The sequence below is a fragment of the Drosophila sulfurigaster genome, chromosome 3 (assembly GCF_023558435.1).
Source record: "Drosophila sulfurigaster albostrigata strain 15112-1811.04 chromosome 3, ASM2355843v2, whole genome shotgun sequence".
Taxonomy (NCBI): Eukaryota; Metazoa; Arthropoda; class Insecta; order Diptera; family Drosophilidae; genus Drosophila; species Drosophila sulfurigaster.
Genome location: NC_084883.1, coordinates 4,225,876 through 4,249,078, shown reverse-complemented (window position 1 = coordinate 4,249,078; position 23,203 = coordinate 4,225,876). Strand labels below are relative to the sequence as shown.

The 23,203-nt window shown below is 39.4% G+C and overlaps 2 protein-coding genes across 3 annotated transcripts; both read left to right on the top strand.

Annotated features, from left to right (window-relative positions):
* Positions 1–76: 76 nt before the first annotated feature.
* Positions 77–2,836, top strand: LOC133846021 (aspartate--tRNA ligase, cytoplasmic). Its single transcript, XM_062280723.1, has 6 exons — positions 77–223; positions 632–750; positions 860–1,185; positions 1,249–1,655; positions 1,715–2,332; positions 2,394–2,836. Exons 2-6 carry the CDS (start codon positions 652–654, stop codon positions 2,555–2,557), a joined length of 1,614 nt encoding a protein of 537 aa, XP_062136707.1. The 5' UTR covers positions 77–223; positions 632–651; the 3' UTR covers positions 2,558–2,836.
* A 1,429-nt stretch (positions 2,837–4,265) lies between these two features.
* On the top strand, positions 4,266–22,850 carry LOC133846022 (protein vestigial). 2 transcript variants are annotated; one of them, XM_062280724.1, is made up of 8 exons: positions 4,599–5,739; positions 6,932–8,131; positions 11,288–11,708; positions 13,930–14,292; positions 19,845–19,936; positions 20,159–20,355; positions 21,978–22,051; positions 22,215–22,850. In XM_062280724.1, the coding sequence occupies exons 2-8, from the start codon at positions 8,036–8,038 to the stop codon at positions 22,262–22,264; spliced, it is 1,293 nt and encodes a 430-aa protein (XP_062136708.1). In that variant the 5' UTR covers positions 4,599–5,739; positions 6,932–8,035; the 3' UTR covers positions 22,265–22,850. The 2 variants fall into 2 exon arrangements, with proteins under 2 accessions (XP_062136709.1, XP_062136708.1); XM_062280725.1 differs by lacking the exons at positions 4,599–5,739; positions 6,932–8,131 and adding an exon at positions 4,266–4,554.
* The last annotated feature ends 353 nt before the right edge of the window (positions 22,851–23,203 follow it).

Genomic DNA, 23,203 nt, shown 5'->3' with positions numbered 1-23,203 from the left:
TAATATACTACTTTATAAGCCTATATTGAATTGTTATAAAAGTTATCGTAGCTCAGCTTTCATAAACACTTTTAACTGACATCGATAGGCCAACTATCGATAAGGGTAGACAATCAACTCATTTATATCGAATGCACTGCACCGAGCATGCTGCTGCTGCAATAGTTCCGCGAACTCGTGTAATTTCGTTTTTGTATTAAATAAAAGAGGCGAAAAATAACTGGTAAGCGCATTTCGAATGCACAAAAAATCAATAAGTGAAGGGTAACCAATGCCCCTGCTGTGAATAAAGGGTTACACGTTTAGGTTATGTGTGTGAGTGTGTGCCGCAGCAGACAAAGAGAACGAGAAGCCCCCACTCCATATGGAATGACAATTTCTACGTGGAGTTGACTGAACTGCAGAATAAATTCAGCTGCAGCCGAGTTTAATTGTATTGCTGAGTCTGAGTGTGCAAACTTCTATTTATATAGTCTATGAATATCCATATATATTTGTTGTCTATACATGTGTGTGTGTGTGTTAGTGACGCAATAGTCTTTGAGAGTGCCGGATGCGTGTGTTCCCCTCGTTTCTCTTGCCTGTTGCTTTTCAAAGTGTGTTGGAATAATAAACACATTTGATTTTACAGCCGATTTTGTGCATTCCAATATGGTCGAGGAAAAGGAGAACGTAGCCAGTGCGAATGCCGCTTCGGGGCAAGAGCCGGTATCCAAGAAGGGAGCCAAGAAGCAAGCGAAAGCAGCGAAGGCAAGTTGATTTGTAGACGTGGCCTTTTTTTTATATTCTCTCTCTTGATGTTTCCCATGTTATCAGTAGTATGGCTATTAATTCCATCTTTATCTCTCTTCACACACAGAAAGCTGAGCAGAAAGCCGAGAATGCCGCTGCCATTGCTGCCGACGAGGCGGCCGGTGACAATGCAGCCGATCATGCTGCAGGTCGTTATGGTCTCTCAGAGATGATACAATCGAAAGATAAGCGCAGCGAACGCGAGTTCGTCTTGGTGCCCGAGCTGAGCCAGCATGTGGGCAAGGGACTGGTCTGGGTGCGCGGACGTGTCCATACTTCGCGTGCCAAGGGCAAACAGTGCTTCCTCATTCTACGCCAGCAGAGCAGCTCTGTGCAGTGCATTCTGGCCGTGGGCGATGTCATTTCCAAACAAATGGTCAAGTTTGCCGGCAAGTAAGTGCACCTGTCGCTTACAATAAATCAAATTCGAGACTTACTCATGTTATTTGCTTGCAGCATACCCAAGGAGAGCATCATTGATATTCAAGCGAAACCCGTGGCGGTGGCCAACAAGATTGAGTCCTGCACAGAACAGCTAGTTGAGCTGTCTGTCGAACAAATCTTTGTCATCTCGCAGGCAAAGGCTCAGCTGCCCCTGCAGATTGAAGATGCATCGAGGCCAGAGAATCCCGATGACGCTGAGGGACTTAATATACGCGTCAACCAGGACACGAGGTTGGACAATCGTGTGCTCGATTTGAGAACCCCAGCGAATCAGGCCATCTTTCGCCTGGAGGCTGGTGTTTGCCGCCTGTTCCGCGATATTCTTACCGACCAGGGTTTCACCGAGATTCACACGCCCAAGATCATTTCCGCTGCCAGTGAAGGTGGTGCCAACGTCTTTACCGTCAGCTACTTCAAGGGTTAGTCTGAACTCGGCAAATTCACAAGCTGAACATGAATTAATTTAATTATTTTGCAGATTCTGCCTATCTGGCGCAGTCTCCACAGTTGTACAAGCAAATGGCCATCGCCGCTGACTTCGACAAGGTGTTCACAGTGGGAGCTGTGTTCCGTGCTGAGGACTCAAATACGCACAGGCATTTAACCGAGTTCGTTGGTCTCGACTTGGAGATGGCATTCAAATATCACTATCACGAGGTGCTGCATACCATTGGCAACACGTTTACAGCCATCTTCAAGGGACTGCGCGATAAGTATAGTCGCGAGACCGAGGCTGTTGGCCAACAGTACAAAGTGGATGCATTTAAGTTCTTGGAGCCACCACTAATACTGCAGTTCGCTGAGGGTGTTGCCATGCTGCGTGAGGCTGGTGTGGAAACTGGTGACGAGGAGGATTTGTCAACTCCAAACGAGAAATTGTTGGGCCGCTTGGTGAAGGCCAAGTACGACACTGACTTCTACATCCTCGACAAGTTCCCATTGGCGATACGACCATTCTATACGATGCCCGATCCCAACAATCCTGTCTATTCCAACTCATACGATATGTTCATGCGTGGTGAAGAGATTCTGTCGGGCGCTCAGCGTATCCACGATCCCGAGTACTTAATTGAGCGTGCTAAGCACCATGGCATTGGTAAGTAAAATAGTTTCTTTGACTTGCCAAGCTCTAATCGAATCTTTGTTGCTTATGGCAGACACTTCGAAAATTGCCGCTTATATTGAATCCTTCCGTTACGGATGTCCACCACACGCTGGCGGTGGTATTGGCATGGAGCGCGTCGTCATGTTGTATCTTGGTTTGGACAACATTAGGAAGACTTCTATGTTCCCACGTGATCCCAAACGGTTAACGCCTTAAATGTGCCGCTCAGAAACGCAAAAACGCTATTTAATTGAATTAAATTCGCAAAACAAACAAATTTTTTGTTTCCTCTTAACTTTCCAAACTGTGACCCTATGCCAACTCTCAGCAAAATCTTTATTTTAGTAGATCCTTCACTTCTCTACTTTATGTTGGAGCTCTTTCCTTAAGACTTACATACTGCAAAGTTGTTTAACAACGAGAAATGTAAAGACTGTTTAGAAGTCAAATTGTTTAATACCGTATCAAATAAATCTTTGCAAGTGTGTTTAGTAATTGCTCTGCGTGTTTTTATTCAGATGGTAATGGGTAATATCCTCTATGTACGTATGTATGTATCTAACAATATAGTGAAGGAAACTGGAAATAAAGTTCAATTGACACCAAATTAGGATTAACACATTTAATCTCTGAAGCATTTTAGTAATCGCATTTGAGTCTCGGCTTTATATTTGTACAAAAGCTTCATTTATGATACTGGGATTTTCGAATCCAATTTGTAAACGATTCAATGTAATAAGATGTACTTGTTCAAATCGTTTTATTAGATCAATATTTCAATATTTTAATATTTCACGTATGTTGGTCGTAAAATGTCTAATACATTTTTCCTTTAATAAAAAATGGTATCGAATGCACAATATATTATGAATTAGGTTGCGGCATCTCGTATTTCGTATATATTTCTTACTTTCAGCTTTGGTATCTGAAACTTATTATATTACTATTACACTTTTTATTTTATTTATTTGGTTATTTCTTAATGTAATCAAAGTTTAATTGAGATGTTTTGTTAAAATTTTTGAAAGTGGTGCGATTTTTACTTTAATTTTTTATTTTGCAGGTGTATATTTTAATTTCTACATATGAATTACATTTCTCGTACTTAGTGAATGCGATGTAGCAAATATACAATTTATTTTCCTAAATTTACTTTACAGAAATATTTCTCTATTTAATAACGCCATAGAAGAACATAACATAAAGTAATTTTTCTTATGAGAGAAATTAATAGAAAATTTTCGAAAGAGAAAAGCAATCATAATTGTAATATTTCTGAGTGTCTGTTAAATAATATACGTTTTTGTGAATAACCTGCGGTAGTCAGAATGTATAAGATTTGATTTAATAACACTCTTTGAAACGTGAATATATATAGAAGTAAAATATAGCGCCAATTACTTTGACCCAGTCTTATCACATGACAGAACACAGTTTTGCAGAGTAAAAACGGTCTACCATCCCATAGGAAGAAAAACTGTTGACTTGTAAAAAATGTATATATTTAAAGCATAAGGAAAATCACAAACAATTCGACTATCAATTGATTTAATTAATACGAGTCCTTTAGCTTCTTCGCAATGTGCAATGTGTCAGACACTGATTAAGAGTTCATTATGTAGTGTGAGTATAACAGGCAATCATGGTAATACTTCATCCAGAGAAGCAGAGACAGAGACATGCTTGAAGATTCACTGGGAATCGTTGACATACTCGAGTAGTCGTCGTTGTCGAATTGAACTTATCGCACAAGTGTCCGCTGCGCACACACCTTGTCAACAAAGAAAGCACAATAAATTGTATTCTGCCTCAATCAGATTATTATCAATACGAAAACGAGTGCGAGTACGAGAACAAGTACGTTAACGTATACGTCACGTTGTGTCCAACTGGAACACTGTTGACACAGTTGGCAAATACTTTTCGGTCAAACAAAAGGACGAATGCGAATACAAATTCCTTTCAATCTGTGTGCGTGTACGTGTTGCACCGAGCTCCAGCTCAAACAACGCGAGTATCGGAAAGCGAACTTTAAAATCAGACAACAGTGCGACAAGCCGTAGAGGACAGGCGGTAGCAGAAAGGCCCAGCTCAGCTCAACACAGCACATCACAGCAGAGAACAGAACAGCACAGTACGGCACAGAGTAGAACAGAATGAACCGAAGCAGAGGAAAAGAGAGGAGAACAGGGCAGGAGCAAATATTTCGTACTGTGAGCCCGTCTACTTCAAGACACAATTGAGACGCACTCCATTTTATTTTCACACCGCGGCATCGTTAGTCCAGACACCGCGCACCAACAATAACAACAGCAGTGGCAACAACAACCACTGCATATAAATGCCATACTCACACAAACACACACATTAACAAAGTGGGCGTCGCTGAGTGCTCACGCAGAGCACACACCAGTTGTCTCGCTCTATTCAAGACTCATAGCGCTTGCGGCGAGCGAGATGGCATGTGCGCAAAATGCCATTTTGTTTGCGCTTCTGCTGCGCCGCAGTTGCTGTCGCGACTGCAACAACGACGAGCAAACGGCAGCAGAAGGCAGCAGACAACCAGTTTGTTTTCTCCCTTCCAATTGAGCGGCAGCGGCGGTTTCTCCGCATCGCCTTACGCTCGCGTATTCGTATTCGTATTCGCCTTCTCGGTCCCAGTCGAAGTGAGCGATCGCAGCAAGTGCAGTTCATTTTCAGTGTATATGCGTTGGCAATTAAAATATAATCCGCCATCGGCAATCGCCTTTGTCGCCGCCACCGCCGCCGCCTCCGTTGCGCTCGATGCACTTGCACCTTCACTTTAAGCTTTCGTGATGCTGCGTATGTAACGTAAACTAATGTGAATGTGAGCATCGGTCGTCACAGTCAAAGTCGCCATCGCCGTCGCCATCGCCGCCGTTGTTGTCATCGCCGCCGCCACCTTCGCCGCGCTGCCAACTCGCAAGAATTTATGGAATTTGGCATTTGTGGATTTAGCGAAAATATTTTCATTGAGTGCGCGAGCAAATGTTTTTGTGTACGCTTCGCTTTCGGATCTTGCTACGGCACTGAGTTATCCCCCTTCTCCCCCTAAACGTAGCAATAATAAAAAAGCAGCGTTAAAATTTTAAAAATTCACGTGAAAATTCCGGCGCTTATAAATTTAATTACTATTTAAATTAACTGCAAGCGAAACGCAAATCGCGTGTCTTTACGACGGCATTAAACCGTCACTGTCACTTCAAATCTACCCATATGTGAATAAAAACGAAGCAAAGTGTTTTTTGCCTCCATATATACGAGCATACAATATACATAAATATATAAATACCTGCTTATTGTTCAAGTGAATAAATCAAAACAAAACACACAGTAAATTGCAATAATTGGATTATGAATTTAATGAACTCTAAATGGTGAGTACAAAAATTTCAATCAACCTCAAAGATACGCATAGTACTTTATAAATAATAATGAAAATGTCTATAATTATACGTATTATACAATTTGCACATAATTCATTAATAGGAATGTCATGCAAATTACGCTTTGGTCCGAAATGAATATTATAAATATTCTCTCAGACACATTTCTAAAATGTATTTCTCATATTTTTCAACTGTTTTCAAATATTTCAAAAAACAATATTTAAATTGAAAACAATAGCATTTCAAAATATGAATATAATATTAAGATTCATTATATTGTTTACGGTTAATATTAAGATTATATTTTATGATTATGTGCAAACTATCTTGATCATTAAATATTCTTAATATTGTCTTTTACACACGTTTTAAAAGAACAAAGTTTGTGTTGAAGACAAATAGTTTATAGAAGTTCAAACTAATTAGTTTCTGGCTTATTTATTCTTTACCAACTATCTTAATAACAAAATATTTTTGATAACAACTTTAAATTAGCAAAGTTAAAGAAGGAAAGAAATATTCATATTATTATGGAGATTATAAGTGAAGCTTAAAAATTCTTTTTATAAAAACTAGTAGATAAATATATAATGTTAGGTAATTCTATTTTCTAAAACACAATATTACTAGGAAATACAAAGAATATAAATATATAAATAAATATGTATATATATGTATAATATATATAAATATAAATGTTTGTTAAGTTTTTCAATTGCCGACGGAGTTTTAAAAAACTTTGAAAGCTATATAAATAATTACCTTTACATAGTATGATAAATGTTAACACTTTTGTATATAAATAGTAATAGAAGATAGTTAAAACAGATTTTTTTGTATGTAGTTTTATAATAGTTTCTTCTTATTTATTAACAAAAAACATTTTTTTGTGTAAGGCAATATGATGTTGCCTGCAAAGAAAAACTAAATATTACAATTAATGCAAAAACTAACATTCATGAAAGTAATTTAATATGTAAAAAATTTCCGCTTTCAACTGAAATGAATTTGAATTTCTCGAAAATAATTCTAATTTAAAGATAGTTAATATCTAGATAAATTGCAAGGGCATTTGCACACAAATGAGATTCGTAATTACGTGAAGAAACTTTTATTTTGACACAAGCAACAATTTTAATGCTTCTTTCTTATTGGCATTTTTTTCTTCGTTTTCTTCCAGGGATTGCAATTATTCAACGGAAACTCAAGCAAGGGAGTGGCCAAATAATAATGGATGCTAGGAAAACGGCAACAAAACAAGTACAATAACAATAGTAGCTACAAACAATAACAACAACAACAACGACTAACTGCAGTCAACAATGTGGAAATGATAATTGCAATTGCCTGCGCATAGAAGCAAAGCAAAGCAAAGCGGGTGAAGAAAGTTGAAGAGCAGCAAACAAAACAGAAAAAAAGCCAAGGAAAATTCAAAGAAAGAAGTTTGCGGAGCAAACAAAAGAAAAACGCTTGCACAAAAAACGGAAGCCTAGCGAAACAAGTTAAAAAGAAAAGCAAACAATAACAGCTTCAACTACAACATCAACACAACATCAACATCGAAAAAAATAGAGACGAAAAGTAATTAAAGCTCTTGATACAAACGCGATGGTGTTTTACAATATGTAAATATAATTAGCCGAGCGGAGTTTTCATTCCTGGAATTCGCCTTCGCCATTGCCAAGTGACTGCGGCAAATACAAAAAAGAAAATACAAATACAACAGTAACAACAAAACGCAACACGCCAACAGCAACTTCAGACTTCAGTTTGAGCCGGTTTTATAATTACTCCACTCCACTCCACTTGGATTCAGCTGCACCTCATCCCATCCCACTGCCCCTTCACTTCACCTCACCTCACTTCACTTCAGTGGCCCAAAGCTCAGCCCCGAGGCTGAGGCCTAGGAGGAGGCGCAGGCGCGGCCATTGCAACTGCAACTTGCAACTGGCAACCGCTGCAAAGTGCTGTAAACGATTCCAAAAGCAGCAATTGCAACAACTACAACAACCCAAGTGAACAGCCAACGGCAATTGGAATAGCAATTGCTTCGGATTGTGCTGAAGGCGCTGCAATTTCCATCAGCGATCATTGTGCAAAATTTTGTGGAAAAGCTGACGAGAAAAACTGTGATTACTGTGCAACTTAATACATAAATACTTAGTTTGTGTTTGTGCAACTCTGTGTGTGTGTGCGTGCGTGGCTTAGTGTATCTGTGCTTTAAACGACACACTTTGCGAACTGAGTGCAACTGCAACTTGCAACTGCAACTGCAACTGCGACGATGGCAGTGTCCTGCCCAGAAGTTATGTACGGTGCCTATTATCCATATCTGTATGGGCGCGCAGGACCAAGTCGTTCATTTTATCAATATGAGAGGGTAAGTTGACAACTCTTTCTCTCTTTCAACATTCCACCAAGCAAACCATCTTAATGCAGCTAATGACTTCACTAGATATAATTTGTGAATAGATCAACAAGGCTTTCTTCAATAATTCCTAAATGGATCAAGCGTTACTAATGACCATCTAAAAAATGTATTATACAATGCCGCTTCAAATAAGTGTGGAATAAGGAAAAAAGAATAGGAATAGTCACTACTTTCGTAATTAGATATACTTGAATAATTTAAGTATAACCTTTCAAAAAAGTCAAATTAAAGATATTTTCTATTTATTCAAATTAATACAAAATTCATGATATAGAAATATTAGCGATGAATATCTATTTACACGCTGAATGCGCCCATTGAATCATAGAAAATATTTTATAAAATATCCTTATAAAATTCCCTTAAAATAGCCTGAAAAAAATAGGTCTATTCTTTTAAGAAGCTGTAATCAACTGACACTTCTACTTCCATCTTTGCAAAAGTACTTTTAAGTATAGTGTTTTAAATATTGTAATTATCAGTATATACAATATACCAATAATTCAATTTTTAGTTTCATAAATAAATAGAATATAATTTTAAGAATATAAAATGCAAAGAATTAAACATTTTTTTGCCTGAGCTCAAATTATTTGGAAGGATTTATTTGAATGGTTAGATTACTAATAGTTAATTTTGGCTTTTTGGGAATATGAATTTTAATAGTCTTATGAATATTTTCATAGAACTATGTATAAAAATTCATTCAAAATGTATAAAAATTCACCTTCCTAAAACACCTTGAACTAAAATTATGCACAAAATATTTAATTTATTCGCGGCTAAAATGATAGATTTGAGATAGCATACTATTGTGACTTTTAGTTAATTATAGTTAATTATTTGTGCATAATAAATGCGATTGTGCAAAGCCAAAACACGCACAATATGAACTCGAGATGGAGAGACGAGGGCGCTGAAAGGTCTCCACGGGCAATTTGTTTACCTTCGAAATGAGGCACAATTAAATCAGAGTAACAAATCATAAGAATTCACGATAAAACGCAAATCGTTTTTCGTTTTCGTTTGTGTTTTTTTTTTTCTGTTTTTTTGGCAAGATTCAGAGAAATTTGTGGCGAGCAAATGTCGCTTTGTTTGCGCTTTTTGCCAAACATTGATTTCGAAGATTTCTGTGATTTTTTTTTGTGACAAGTACAGAAAAGTTCTCACGATGCCAGAAGCGCTTCACAGTTGCCCAAAAGGGTTTCACTCTCTGGGTCTCCACCGAGCTTGGCTCTGTCTGTGCATCTGAATCTGGGTCTTGACTTGGGACAGAGACAGAGACAGCGACAGCGACAGGGACTGAGACCAAGACTGAGACTGTGTTTGCAACTGCGACTGGGATCTCTCTCCGTGGTGCTTGTCGCTGTGGCACAAAGAAATTCTTGTGTCGCAAGTTCCAATTATACAAGGCCGCGGCACCAAATCGAAATTGGCCTTTTATGTAAGTAACCGATACGACACGATTCTGATTCTATGCTTTTGCATGACCATAAACAGGCCGAGATAAACTCAAGATCGCCGCCCGACGCTCCTCTCTGTTCTGCAATTCCTCTGTTTCGATGGACTTAGGGTTGCCTCTGTTGGCCAATCGCAGATTGAGTCAGCAAGCAGCCTGCGGTGACCGTTGACCAGTGACCGGTTTATTTCGCTCGCATCCCAAAGGCAGAAACTGCGACCAGGTTGCCTCACAGTTTTGTCGTCTCGTCGACACTTTGCTTCTCTGTGTTGTTTTTTGCTATTCCCTTTCACTTAATTTATTGTGTGTATCGCCATTAGTTCTTTGCCGAGCACATCAAAACGAAACACAGCGATCAGATAACCCGAGGTACCAAGAAGGCAAAAAAAAGCAAGGGAGAAAAGAAATGAAAAGAGGACAGTGTTAGGAGGCGAAGATGTGTCGCAGGTTCGTCTGGTGATTTATGCCGTGTGAGTTTGCGAACTGGTCGTTCAGCATAATCGAAATATCGCTGCAGCTAATAACAGCATCGACAGCAACTGCAATCTGAACGTTGCAGATACTTTTGTATCTTGCGCATTGTTTCGCACTTTCGGCTACCGCACTTGGAGCAAATGATCGTGTCGCTTGATAAACCCAGAGAGACACGCTAGCATATTGATTATGTGCTTAAGCCGATTGACAGTTGCAGATGCAGATGCAGATACAGATACAGTTCAAGCTGCAGATACGTAGATACATCTGGTTTATCCGCAATGAGTTGGCGTTTTTCTGCCCGCGCTCTAATTGGGATTGCGACGCACTTGGGACTAAACAAATTAAGACTTTGTAAACAAGCCGCAACCTCTTAAGTGAGTCGACAAAAAGTCAAAAGGGGAAAGAGAGGCAGGGCAGGGGCAGGGCAGGGGCTGTGCTGTATCTAAGCGACACCCACGCTACGCATTGTTGTTGCACATAAATCATGGTCGATGCCGCGTGCTGTCGATGCTCGCTGCACTTTTCAAATGGATCGTGCTGGTTAACCCATTATTAACCCCGGGCAGCGTCATAATTGGCGTGCGCCTCCTCCACACACACAACAAGGGGAAAGGGGGGTTTAAATTTAGAAGCGTTTGCGCTCGCAAATGTGGCGAGACAGCAGCGTCGTCGGGTTATCGGCCACTTATAGAACGCTCGCGCTAATGGGCTCATTAACGACCAAGAGCAGCTCCTCCAGCAGCGGAGTGGAGTGGACTGGAGCGGGGGAGTTAGCGACAAGGTGTCGCTGGGCGGTCGTAAATCGTTGCGAGCGCCGCATTATGTTTGACACGTCGCCAAGCTCGGGAGATTGCGGCGTGATTATCGCCCTGTGAACGACTTTCTTTCGGTTATGCCTTCCGACTCTCTTCCGACCTCTTCCCCAAATGAGTTACTGTCTCCGTTCCATTTTCCGAGCAACTGCGTGACAATATGCGAACGCTCGTAAATTTAATGGCCTCACTGCATTTGCCATCAACATAAATTCTCGTATTGTGTCATTTTCAATTTGCACCAACGCTGCCATAACTCATTTCTGCCTGCCCTCCCTCTCTCCCCCCCCTCCCCTTTCCTATTCATAGTTGTATCGTTGTGTAGTCGTTGCTAATGGCTTCTTTTGTCTCTTCCAGTTCAACCAGGATCTGTACTCGTCCTCGGGCGTGCAGCTGGCCGCCTCATCGAGCGCCTCCGGCAGCTCCCACTCCCCCTGCAGCCCCATCCTGCCGCCCTCGGTGAGCGCCAATGCTGCCGCCGCCGCCGTTGCTGCCGCTCACAACTCTGCGGCAGCTGCCGTTGCCGCGGTTGCGAATCAAGCCTCCACCTCTGGCCTCCAACTGGGCGCTGTTGGCGTTGGCGGTGTTGGCGTCGGCAGTGGCCCGGCCAGCGGATTGCTGGGCAGCCAAGTGCCTGGTGGCAGCAGTGCGGCTAGCGGAGGTCTGGGCATGAGCCCAGTGCTGAGCGGGGCAGGCGTTGGAGCCGGACATGGCATCCACAGTCGGACGCATCAAACCAAAGAAGAGGATCTCATCGTGCCGCGCAGCGAAGCTGAAGGTGAGTTCACAAAAAAAAGCGTGATAAACTCAAGAATCTATTTTGAATCATGATGATATTGTTTTAAGAATTATTTTCAAGATCGAATATTTCTCTGACTTAAGATATTGATGCTTTTTGTTAGAAAGTCATATTTTCTTTCTGTGTAAAGTTGTCAAGACTTTATATGCCGCTCATCGGAAATTCGCATAGAATCGGGAATGTACATCGGAGGGAGATTTAGGTTTAGCGTTTGGGTTACTCATTTAACCAACTTATATGAACACACTACTTAATATGTCATTTCAAGTTAAACAAGTAAGAAAGTTACAGTCGAGTGTGCTCGACTGTGAGATACCCGCTACCCATTTTTAATAAGGGCAAAATATTGTGGTATTATTTTCAAAATATACCGAAAATACTAAAAAAAATACTAAAAATATACCAAATGGTATGTTTGGTATACCGATACAGCACACCATTCAAAATATACCATAGACGGCACAATGTACCAGATTGTCGGCCAAAGCAACTAAGAGCCCTAGTAAGTGGGCGTTTTTGCCCATACAAAAGTGTTTCTTAAATAACTTCCACAATTTTTATCTGATCGCAACCAAATTTTCAGGAATCATAACTACTATAGTAATTATACTATATACCAAAATTCACAGCTCTAGCTTTAAATTTACGCTTGTTTTTCGATTTTTTTGGATTGCGGGGGCGGAAGTGGGCGTGGCAAAAATTTGAAACAAACTTGATCTGCGTGCAAACATAACAAATACTGTCGAAAAAAAATTATAGCTCTATCTCTTATAGTCTCTGAGATCTAGGTGTTCATACGGACAGACGGACGGACACACAGACGGACAGACGGACAGACACACAGACGGACAGACGGACAGACGGACATGGCTAGATCGTCTCGGCTGTTGACGCTGATCAAGAATATATATACTTTATAGGGTCGGAGATGCCTCCTTCTGCCTGTTACATACATTTCCTGCCGGCACAAAGTTATAATACCCTTCTACCCTATGGGTAGCGGGTATAAAAATACTTTACTTTTGCTTACGCTAATCATTCTTACTTAAACTATTGTACGCATGATGATCCCAAATGTTCTGTTGCATTTTTATCCTAGATATTCATTCTGAGTTCTAATTAAAAATAAAAAAATGCATATTAGTTTTTGCATAATGTTGCATTTTTTTGGTGACCCCATCAAACTTCCCATAAAAAAGAGATGCAAATAAAAACATCACAATTTAGAAAAATAATTTTTAAGCTTTAAATGTTATTCTTAATAAAAAAATTGCAATTTTAAATATTTAGCTTTTCCATAAAAATAACGAAAATTAAAAAATACAAATTTATGAGAAAAGGTTTTTAATAGTTTATTATCACAATTTTTTGCAGCAACTGATTTTTGATTTTAGTAAATCGGTTTTTAGAAATTTGTAATGCATTTGGTACTTATCATCATCGCACCAAATATTAAAAAAAAAAAGAGACGGCCCAAAAAAGAAAGCTTTTACAAATACACAATAAGTGCAAAGAGTCATGTGAAGCAAAATTGTGATTAACACTACTAACTTCGAAGTTCGAACTAGTAGAACACAGGGTGGTTAGCATCTCAAACAGGGCTGCATCGTTGCAATTGAGTGCACTTGCAGGGATACTTGAATACGTGGTGCAAACGAATTGGCTAACAGATTGTAGTTTGATTATTATTCAATTTAGTCGCTTAGCGTTTGTCATACACAAATGCATAAATTTATTTATTATATTTTGCTGTAGTAGCAAACAAATCCAACTAAACACATTTGTATGTGTATATGTATATATACATATGTTTGTATGCGCACATTTCTGCTGTCAGCATTGAAGATCGATTGTTCGCCATGGTTGGAATGTGCTGCCGTTTTGGCACTGTGAAGAGCGGGATAGCGAGAGCAACACAGCGTGGAGACTGAGCGCAAGCAATGAGAGTGGCTGTGTGCCAGAGAGGGAGAGAGAGAGTGCGCATGAGAGAGGGCAGCCAGCAAGCTAATTAATTTGCACATTTTTCAGATTGCTCGACGGCATTCCAACGAGTTAACATTTAATAATTTATATCATATTTTATTACGGAAATGCAACTCAGAACATGCAGCAATGCGATGAACTTCGCACCTCTCCTACTTCTCTTTTATCCGCCAGCATTGTCAATAATGAGATGCATTTTATTTATAATATTTTGCAGCGCGCCTGGTGGGCTCCCAACAGCATCATCACAACGAATCATCCTGCTCCTCCGGTCCGGACTCACCGCGTCATCCGCACTCCCACCCGCATTCGCTACATGGCACAGCTGGTGCGCCCTCAGCGGGCGTCTCCTCAGCCACTGGCGCTATGTCCAAGGAGCTGCCACTGGACACCAGCAGCAGCAGTGGCGGTGGAGGCGGAGGTGGCGGTGGCATCGGTGTCGGTGGCGCCAGCAATCAAGGACATGCACAGTATCTATCGGCCACCTGCGTTGTATTCACCAATTATTCGGGAGACACGGCCAGCGTGGTCGACGAGCATTTCTCCCGAGCGTTAAACTACAGCAACAAGGATACAAAAGGTCGGTACTAGTTTCATTTAATAGTAAATTTGCCACATCATTCCCTCCCCTTCTCCACCTCTTGGAGCGACCCACACTCGTCGTTTACATGTTGATCAAAAGAGCCGCACATGTCATGTACTTGTCGCTGCTGTCAGTTTGCGTGTTGGCGTTAACAATTACTCAGAAGCAAGCGCCTAACCCCATTGCAGGAGACTCGGTCCCATGCTGGAGCCGTATGGGGAGCGTTTGCTCTCATAATTAGCCAAAGAATCAGAGCAGAATTATTGAAATGTCGCGTGCAATGAGCAATGTTTGCTTTCTTTACCAACTGCAATTGAAACTATTCAAATGCACCTCGCATATTGCAGACAGCTAAACTGAATCTGAATCTGAATCTGCGACGTATTCCTCTCCGATCTGTTTGCCTCTTTTTTTGCAGTCTTCAGTCCTCACTCTTCACCCTTTGCAGTACTCGGGACGGTTGAATGCCACTGCGTCGCACACAATAAACCAAATAAATCAAGTTGCCACTTGCCACTCGCTTGTTCTTTCGATTTCAAAATTAATTACCTCCTTTAATGAAGATAAACGTTTCGTTTGTTCATGCCTGTCGCTCTTCTTCACTCTCTCTCTCTCTCTCTGTCACTTTTTATCCCTCTTTACTTGTACTCTCCCTACTTATATCTTATCTCCCATTCTGCTGTCTGTCCATATGCAAACAATCTTTTGGCTGCTGTTGCTTTAGTTATAGCTATAGATACAACAGTTGTTTTGGATATATAATTCATTAAACAGCTATTAAGTGAATGCATTCTATAGATAGGATAGAATTATCAAAGAGAAAAAACAAGTTCGATCACCTATATTTGCGATGAATATCATAGTAATATGTTCACAAGCTTATGTTTATTGGCAATATCTCATCTGATGATAAATTCTTCTGTATGTTTCTATCAAATATTTCCAAAGTGTATTAGATTTTAGTGCAACTCGGATCTGCCCGAACTTGAAAATGCAATTTCTTTGAATATTTTGAATGGAAAGTGAACTCATTTCACTCAAAGAGATTATATATCAGTGTATTAAATAGTATATGGTAATATTTAATGTAGTACATAGAATATTTGGGCTAAGCTTTATGAAGCAAGCTTTACACAGAAACTAACTTCACTAAATAATTAACAGGGGTTTATCAAAAAAGCTTATTGTTGTTAAAGTGATTTTAGAGAATCCCTTACACACAAGTGACCTTGTTATCGAAAAAATTATTTGTCTTTGGCATAATTTTTAAGCCCGCTACTCATAGGTTTGTGCTTCTATATTTTGACAATTTGTCACATTTTGTATTCTATGGTATATTCTGATTGTAATAGTATTCTTCGGGGTGTACATTTGGTATATTTTAAGATTAATACCGCAATGTTTTCGTTTTATTGATTATTAGAATTAATGGGTATCGCGTATCTAACAGTCAAGCATACTCGACTGTGATTTACTCACTCACTTTTCGTACTACGCAAGATCATATAAAAAGTATTTAAATGAACAATACATATAATCGAAACATTTTCTAATTGCATTTCCTTATAAACCGAATGAACAATACAATACAATACATATAATCGAAACATTTTCTAATTGTATTTCCTTATAAACCGAATATCACATAGTGTGACCCATTAAATTTTCACTTTTCTTGTATTTGCCATTTCGCAGCTTTCCGTTTTAGTTGAAATGCTCTTTTTGCCTCGTTTTATTGCTCAATCAATCAATTATCGCTTATTTGCGGCGCCACACATTTGCATGCTAAGCAGCATCTGCTGCTTAATGTTAATGTGCCGTACGTGTCTTTGTACTATAGTTGTACCTGTATCTGTATCTCCGTATCTGTATCTGTATCTGTATCTGTAGCTATAGCTGTGTACTTTGTGCTCAGCATCAGTAAGCCACATCCACCAACAGTCCCATAGCATTTTGGCCAATCAACGCTAGCACTTGAACAATTTGCGGCGTATTCCTTTTTACCGCTAATCGCAATCGCAATCGCAGTTCCAGTCGCCTTTTATTGACTTTCTGTGGCTGCCAATGCCAATGGGGGAGTGTGTGCGTGTGTACGATAGAGGGGAGGAGGAGGAGGTTGGGGCTCAGCACACCTGGCTAAGGCTATTGCCACTTTGATGGTGCAATTTCGGGTTAGTAAAATTGCATTCGACACGCGTTAATTGGCGTTTGCGCGTTCCCAACACATATTTGGCAGTAAAATTCAATCTGATTGAAAGCAATTGAATACTCTCCAAAAATTGAGCTTGTTGGAATATTTTATTTATATGCCAATAAAATGAGTTTTGAGAATTTTTCTTTACAATAACTTGTGCAATTTAAAGCATTTATTGTTTTACGACATCCGTCAACATTTTAATGTATGTAGATAAGAATGAACGTTAACGCGATTTTGTAGTTTTAATTACAGTCATTTATTGTGATTTTGGGATATTATTTAGATTCTATAGATTGATAGATCTTTAGAAATTAATTGATTCACGACTATAGTTTAAATTTCGCTCTATGTTATTCGATGTCTTGGAAATGTTTACACGATTAAATACTTTATGAGACAAAGTAATATTAACATTCATACAAAGAAAGATTTAATAAAACCGTATTCTAGAAAGATACAAAATTATTATACCAGAAATGTATACTTGCTGTATTTACCATCTAAACCCTCAACATTATGCTTGTTTCTTCTACTCGTTGAGTATCGGATATTCAAATGTAATTGTAAATTTGGGCTTTTGTACTCCAAACTGATTACAGACAATATTATAAAGTTTTTACTCCTTCTCTGGTAAAATTAGGATGCTTAATGATTAATGCTTATATGAAACTTAGATGCTTTATCGAACAAAAACAGAAAAAGTTGAACTTTCATATTAAGTTTATTTTATAACACTTGATAATTTCCTCAAAAGGAGTCGACATATTTCTATTTTCACAATTTCCCTCAAATATCTAATGGATATTTGAAGAAAAGCGATATTAAAGCTACAGCTTTTGGCAACTTGTCTTTTGTATTCATAATCGAATTAAATTAAGCAATTTGCTCAATGAAATCAAAAGTTGTGCGCTAATTTGTGCTTGTTGTTGTATTCTTAAACATTGCTGGTTGCTGCTGTGCTTGATGTTGTTGTAGTTGTTGTTGTTGCAGTAACCACAACAAAAACCACACGCCCACTAAGCAAACTGTGAAACTTGCGCAATTCGCATAGCTAAAGGAAAAACCAAAAGCTACAATAACAACAACAAAAACAACAGCATTGTTCAGGTTTTTTCTATGCTGCTGCTGTTGATGTTGATGTTGTTGTGACGCTGCTTAATGGTATTTAAAGTTCATTTTGGCCATTTGTCTATTTGAGTGGTTTGCACACACACACACATGCACACGCATACACACACACACACACACACACACACACACATTTAGTGATACTTTAAAAACTATGCAGCGTTTATATAGATTTTTCTCTTTATCTCAATGTGCAGTTTGCCGCTGTTGTTGTTGTTGTTGTTGTTCGTTATACATATATATTTGCAACTGTATATATATTTAAGCATGTATTATATATATATACATATATATCTCTAGTTGGAATGTGCTATAAAATGTCGCCGGAATGCGATGTGGTCGATGTTGTTGTTGCTGTTGTTGCTGTTGTCGTCGCTGCTCTTTTTGTTGTTGTTGCTGTTGTTGTTGCTGTTGCTGTTGTTGTGTGGTTCGTCTGGCGGTGCCAATGCCGAATGCCGCATAGATTCCTCATTACGGTTTTAAAATGCATTTCAATTAACTGCTCACTCGAGATACACTCACAACACTCACACACACACACACTCATTCAGTCGACACTCGCATATGTGTGTGTGTGTGTATGTGGCACGCTTGCACTTTCAATTCTGTTGTGACTCTTAAAATATCGCCGCCAGCAGCAGCAGCAGCAGCGACAAAGTCTTCTCCCCTCTTTGCTCGGTCAGCTGCAGCCTTGCAGTTGCTGCTCTCTGCTGTTGCTGTTGCTGGTTCATTTGGGTTTGCGTGGCACTTTCATATGATATTCGAATGCGACGAGTATTTAATTAGATGCTGCAAGAATTCGATTTAAAATTCCTTGGCACCCGCCGCTGTCGCTATCGCTGTTGCTCTTACTCTTACTCTGGCTGTTGCTGTTGCTGTTGTTGACTCTGTGGCAGTTGCAGTTGCAATCGCCATGACAATCGCAACCGGGTTCGAACCCTTAAAGGTTTCTCTCTCTCGCTCTCGATTAGAAAAGGACTACGACTGCGATTAAGAATGGGACTGAGTAGACGGACTATGTGTGGTCATCTGGAGCGGTTATCTTCTACATCAGCTGCAACTTCATTAGGCTGTTGCATGATCAGGTGAAAGGTGACATCAGGTAGCAAAGCGGCTTTCGCTTTGTGCTATCAAATGTGAAAGATGATGTTGGCTGGATGATGACAGCAAGGGGCAAGGAACTGTCGCCAAAATCTTCGCTTTGCTTTGCTTGTGGTTGTGGTTGCTTGTTTGCACATTAATGGGAATTCCTGGCCGTCAGTTGAGCGAGTGAGTGAATGACTATGACGCTGAACATGGCGACGACGATGACGACTTTTTGTCAGCCTTCGCTCTCTCTCTCTCTGTCTCTATCTTGCTCTGTGTGGCACTGAATGGGGCACGCGGCAAACGAAGCAAGCCAAACAGTCAGTTAGTCAGTCAGCCAGTTAGGCACATCATCAGCATTCAAGGCACACTCGCAACGTGCCGTGGAAGTCGCGACTTGCAACTTGCGACGGCAAACATATCCTCAAAGCTACAGCTGCCACAGCGCTCTATTCCCTTTGCCACATGCCCCATCCAGTTGCAGTTGCAGGCTGCAGTTGTTGTATATTTTTCTCTCGAATTGAGTTTGGAATGTTGTCAACGCAAATGCGCCTATGTCCCAGTGCCTTTGCCTTTGCCTCTGCCTCTACCAGTGGCAGAGTGGCAGAGTGACTGTGGCAGTCCCCAGTTGCACAGTCCTTGGCACATGTGCATGCCACAGACGCCAGCCAGGCAGCCAACCAAAAGTTGTTGCTATTTTCGGCAACAATTTCCAAGCAGCTCCATTACACTCAGTGCAGCCACAGTTGCTGCCACATAATGGAGATGTCTCCGTGTTCGTCTCAGCGATTTCATAAACGCGTAGATTTACAACCATTTAATACAAGTGATGATCCTGAACACGGCACCGACACCGACAACGACAACAAGAAGGAGACAACGCGAAACGACAACAAACATTCCGCTCAGTTATTTGCAACAAGCCGTGGCGCCGATGACGACAACTAAGTACGTGCTGCACACAGAGCACAACACAGCACAACACAGATGCTCAGTTAATCATGCTGCACTTGCCTCAATTGCAAAGCAAATCCTCAATTCCCTATTAGACTGCACTTTAGTGTGCCGCATTCAAATGCAGGAGACTCGTATTCACAGTATTCATGGAGTTTATCATTTTCCTTAACTCGTTTTGCAGATAGCAGCAGCCCGATGTCGAGTCGCAACTTCCCACCATCGTTCTGGAACAGCAATTACGTGCATCCCATACCCGCCCCCACACATCCACAGGTAAGCAGGGCGAAAAAACAAAAGAGACAATGCCACTCTGACCACGAAACCGATTAACTGCAATACGTGCCGCAATTACTAGAGTGTGTATGTGTGTGTGCGAGGGAGAGAGCAAGAGAGTCTGCGCACACACACACTCTAAACTAAATAAGTTGTAATTTAAAGTCCTCGCTGACCACGGCCACAATCTCTGTCTTCCAATCTCTCTCCTTCCACATCCAGGTTAGCGACTTGTACGGCACAGCGACGGACACCGGCTACGCCACCGATCCCTGGGTGCCTCACGCAGCGGCAGCTCACTATGGTTCCTACGCACACGCGGCGCATGCGCATGCGGCCCACGCGCATGCCTACCACCACAACATGGCCCAATACGGCAGCCTGCTGCGTCTGCCGCAGCAGTACAGCCACGGTTCCAGGTAAGAACTACAAGTATGATGCGCGTAGCGTAATACTGCAGAAGGTGAAATGCCAGAGGCAAACACTAAACGATCGTTAGATGCTTTTCTTGTCATGCAATTTAGGTTTGATACGAAATGCGTTTACTACTAAGATTGATCAATCATCACCAACTTTAGGATTTTGAAGAGTTCTCCAATATGGGTTAATTTGTCACCCAAAATGTATTATGATTAAACAATCATTATGCATTAATCATTTGATGCTTTATTTGTCAATCTGTTGAGTTAAGCTCAACAGGAAATGAATTTACTTTTATGATTGATCAATCATCACCAACTATAGCATTTTGAAGAGTTCTCCAATATGGGTTAATTTGTCACTCAAAATGTATTATGATTGATTAAACATTATGCACTTTCTGCTTAATCAAACGCATAACGTAACAATATTGATGTATTCATTAATCATTTGATGCTTTTCTTGTCAATCTATTGAGTTAAGCTCGATATGAATTGCATTTTCTACAATGATTTGATTTTGATTTTGAAGTGTTCTTTAGAGGGCTATAATATATGTTAATTTGTCATACAAACTCCATTTAAGTTGAGTTCATTCCGTATTGCATTTAGTACTATCGATCAATCTTCATGCAATTGCTGCTTAATCAAATGCATAACTTAAGGATATTAATGTATTCATTACAAATTGATATCGTCAGATGCTTCTATTGTTAGGCTGGTTACCAAATACATTTACTATTATGATTGATCAATCACAACGTACTTAAGGATGTTTATGTGTTCTTTGGTAAATCATCGGCATCACTGCTCCCTAATGAAACCCATAACTTAAGAATAGTGATGTATTCATTATAAAAGGAAATCGTTGAATGTCCTATTGTCAAGCAAATGAGTTCGATAGGAAATGCATTTACTACTATGATTAATCACGAACCTAAGGATTTGATGTGTTCTTTAGAGGGCTATAATATGAATTAATTTGTCACACCAACTCTAATTAAGTTGAGTTCGTTCCGAAATGCAAATTAAGCCTACGATTGATCAATCATTATTAAATTGCTTCTTAAGGCCATAATTTAAGAATTTTAATGTGTTTGTTAGGAAGTCTAAACTAAAATCGTTACATGCTTCTCTTCAAGCAATTGAAATAAGTTTGATCCGAAAAGCATTCATTAATATTATTTCTCAATCATTATGGAACAGGTACTCAATCAAACCCGTAACCTTATAAAGTTTGACAAAACATGCTACCAACATTATAATGTCATTTTATTTATTTAGATTTAATATTAATAAATCGAATGGCTCTTATTTGATTTAAGGTAATTTAGCAAGAAAAATATAAAATTAAATTAGAATGATCAAATATTCACTTAGAAAATATGAATAATGAACGAATTTAACGATTAATGATATATAAATCATAACTATATCTAAAAACATTAGTAAAATAATTAGTTAATGTGATTGATTGTGATTAAGGAAGTAATTTATAATATCTATTACTACAACCTTACTTGACCAATGTGTTGCTAGAATAGTGTGTATCTTGATTGATCAATCAACGTCAACACCAACTTATATTCACCGAGTTTGTCACCCTTTTTGTCGCATTGCAGACTCCATCATGACCAGCAGACAGCCCATGCCCTGGAGAGTGCGGCGGCCTACTCGAGTTACCCGACAATGGCAGGTGCGTAAAAGGACGATAAAGGACATGTGCAGACGACATTCGTGCAGTCGTCCATTTTTAGTGTCATTGCCATGGCAAAGCACGCTTGACCTCAAATTAAATTGTGTTTTTGTGTTCTTTTTTTTCTATCTACTTTTGCTGTTCTTGTTGTTGCCACATAAAGGACTGGAAGCTCAAGTGCAGGAATCGTCAAAGGATCTGTACTGGTTCTAGGAGTGCTCGACCAGCAGCTCTCCTCTCGTGTTATCCCACAACGCCGGCTGGGCCAGCTGGAGCGGGGGGAATTTTCGTTGAAGTTGTACTATAGCACACACTATGTGAAAGGAAAAGCGACACTCAAAGCAGCAAAAAAATAAACAAATAAATCACAACCAAGCAAACAGGAAGCAACAACAAGCAAGATGAAGCCCAACAATAAACGCTAACTTTAAGTAAAATTTAAATAAATGTGCAAAAATAGCAATGGAAGAACCCCAAGAAAATCCTCTGGAAAAGGAAGGAGAATCAACACACACAAACACACACATTTTGAGAATGTTGCAGAGAATTGAGAGAAATTTGTTTGTAATTAAAGTGAGTCTGTGAGGTTTAAATTTAAACTTAAATTTATATATACATACATCTATATATATATATATATATATATATATATACTTTTACTCTTAAATATTGTAAACAATTCGCGTATTAAACAATTGTGTAATTTTTTGTATTGTAAACCCCATAAGTTTAGCATCCCATATCAGCAAGTTATAGACACGCCTACATATATATAAATAACAAGAATTACTATATACTACACATCCAAGCATACATATTATACAAAAACAAAATACACAATACAAATGCAAATAAATTTAAATTTAAATCGATATATATATATACAAATACATACATAAATATATTAAATATATATATGCATATGTTCTTATGCATAATCTGCGTTAGAGTTTTTGGGTAACAATTTACTAAAGCGATAATAAGTCTAACACTAATGATAATAATCAAACATTTCTTGTATAGTTAACGACTTGGACATGAACATAATATAACATAACAAAATAATGTGTATTTGAAAGCTAGAATTTATTTTGTTTAAATATATCTTCAATTTTGAATTTGAATTTCAACAAATTAGGTTATACAAATTGA

Excerpts from the sequence above, each read along its gene's own strand:
- LOC133846021 (XM_062280723.1), top strand. The coding sequence starts at position 652 with ATGGTCGAGGAAAAGGAGAACGTAGCCAGTGCGAATGCCGCTTCGGGG. Across the intron at positions 1,186-1,248 it reads ATGGTCAAGTTTGCCGGCAA|CATACCCAAGGAGAGCATCA; the intron begins GTAAGTGCACCT and ends ATTTGCTTGCAG. Across the intron at positions 1,656-1,714 it reads TACCGTCAGCTACTTCAAGG|ATTCTGCCTATCTGGCGCAG; the intron begins GTTAGTCTGAAC and ends ATTATTTTGCAG.
- LOC133846022 (XM_062280724.1), top strand. The coding sequence starts at position 8,036 with ATGGCAGTGTCCTGCCCAGAAGTTATGTACGGTGCCTATTATCCATAT. Across the intron at positions 19,937-20,158 it reads CCGCCCCCACACATCCACAG|GTTAGCGACTTGTACGGCAC; the intron begins GTAAGCAGGGCG and ends TTCCACATCCAG. Across the intron at positions 22,052-22,214 it reads GAGTTACCCGACAATGGCAG|GACTGGAAGCTCAAGTGCAG; the intron begins GTGCGTAAAAGG and ends TGCCACATAAAG.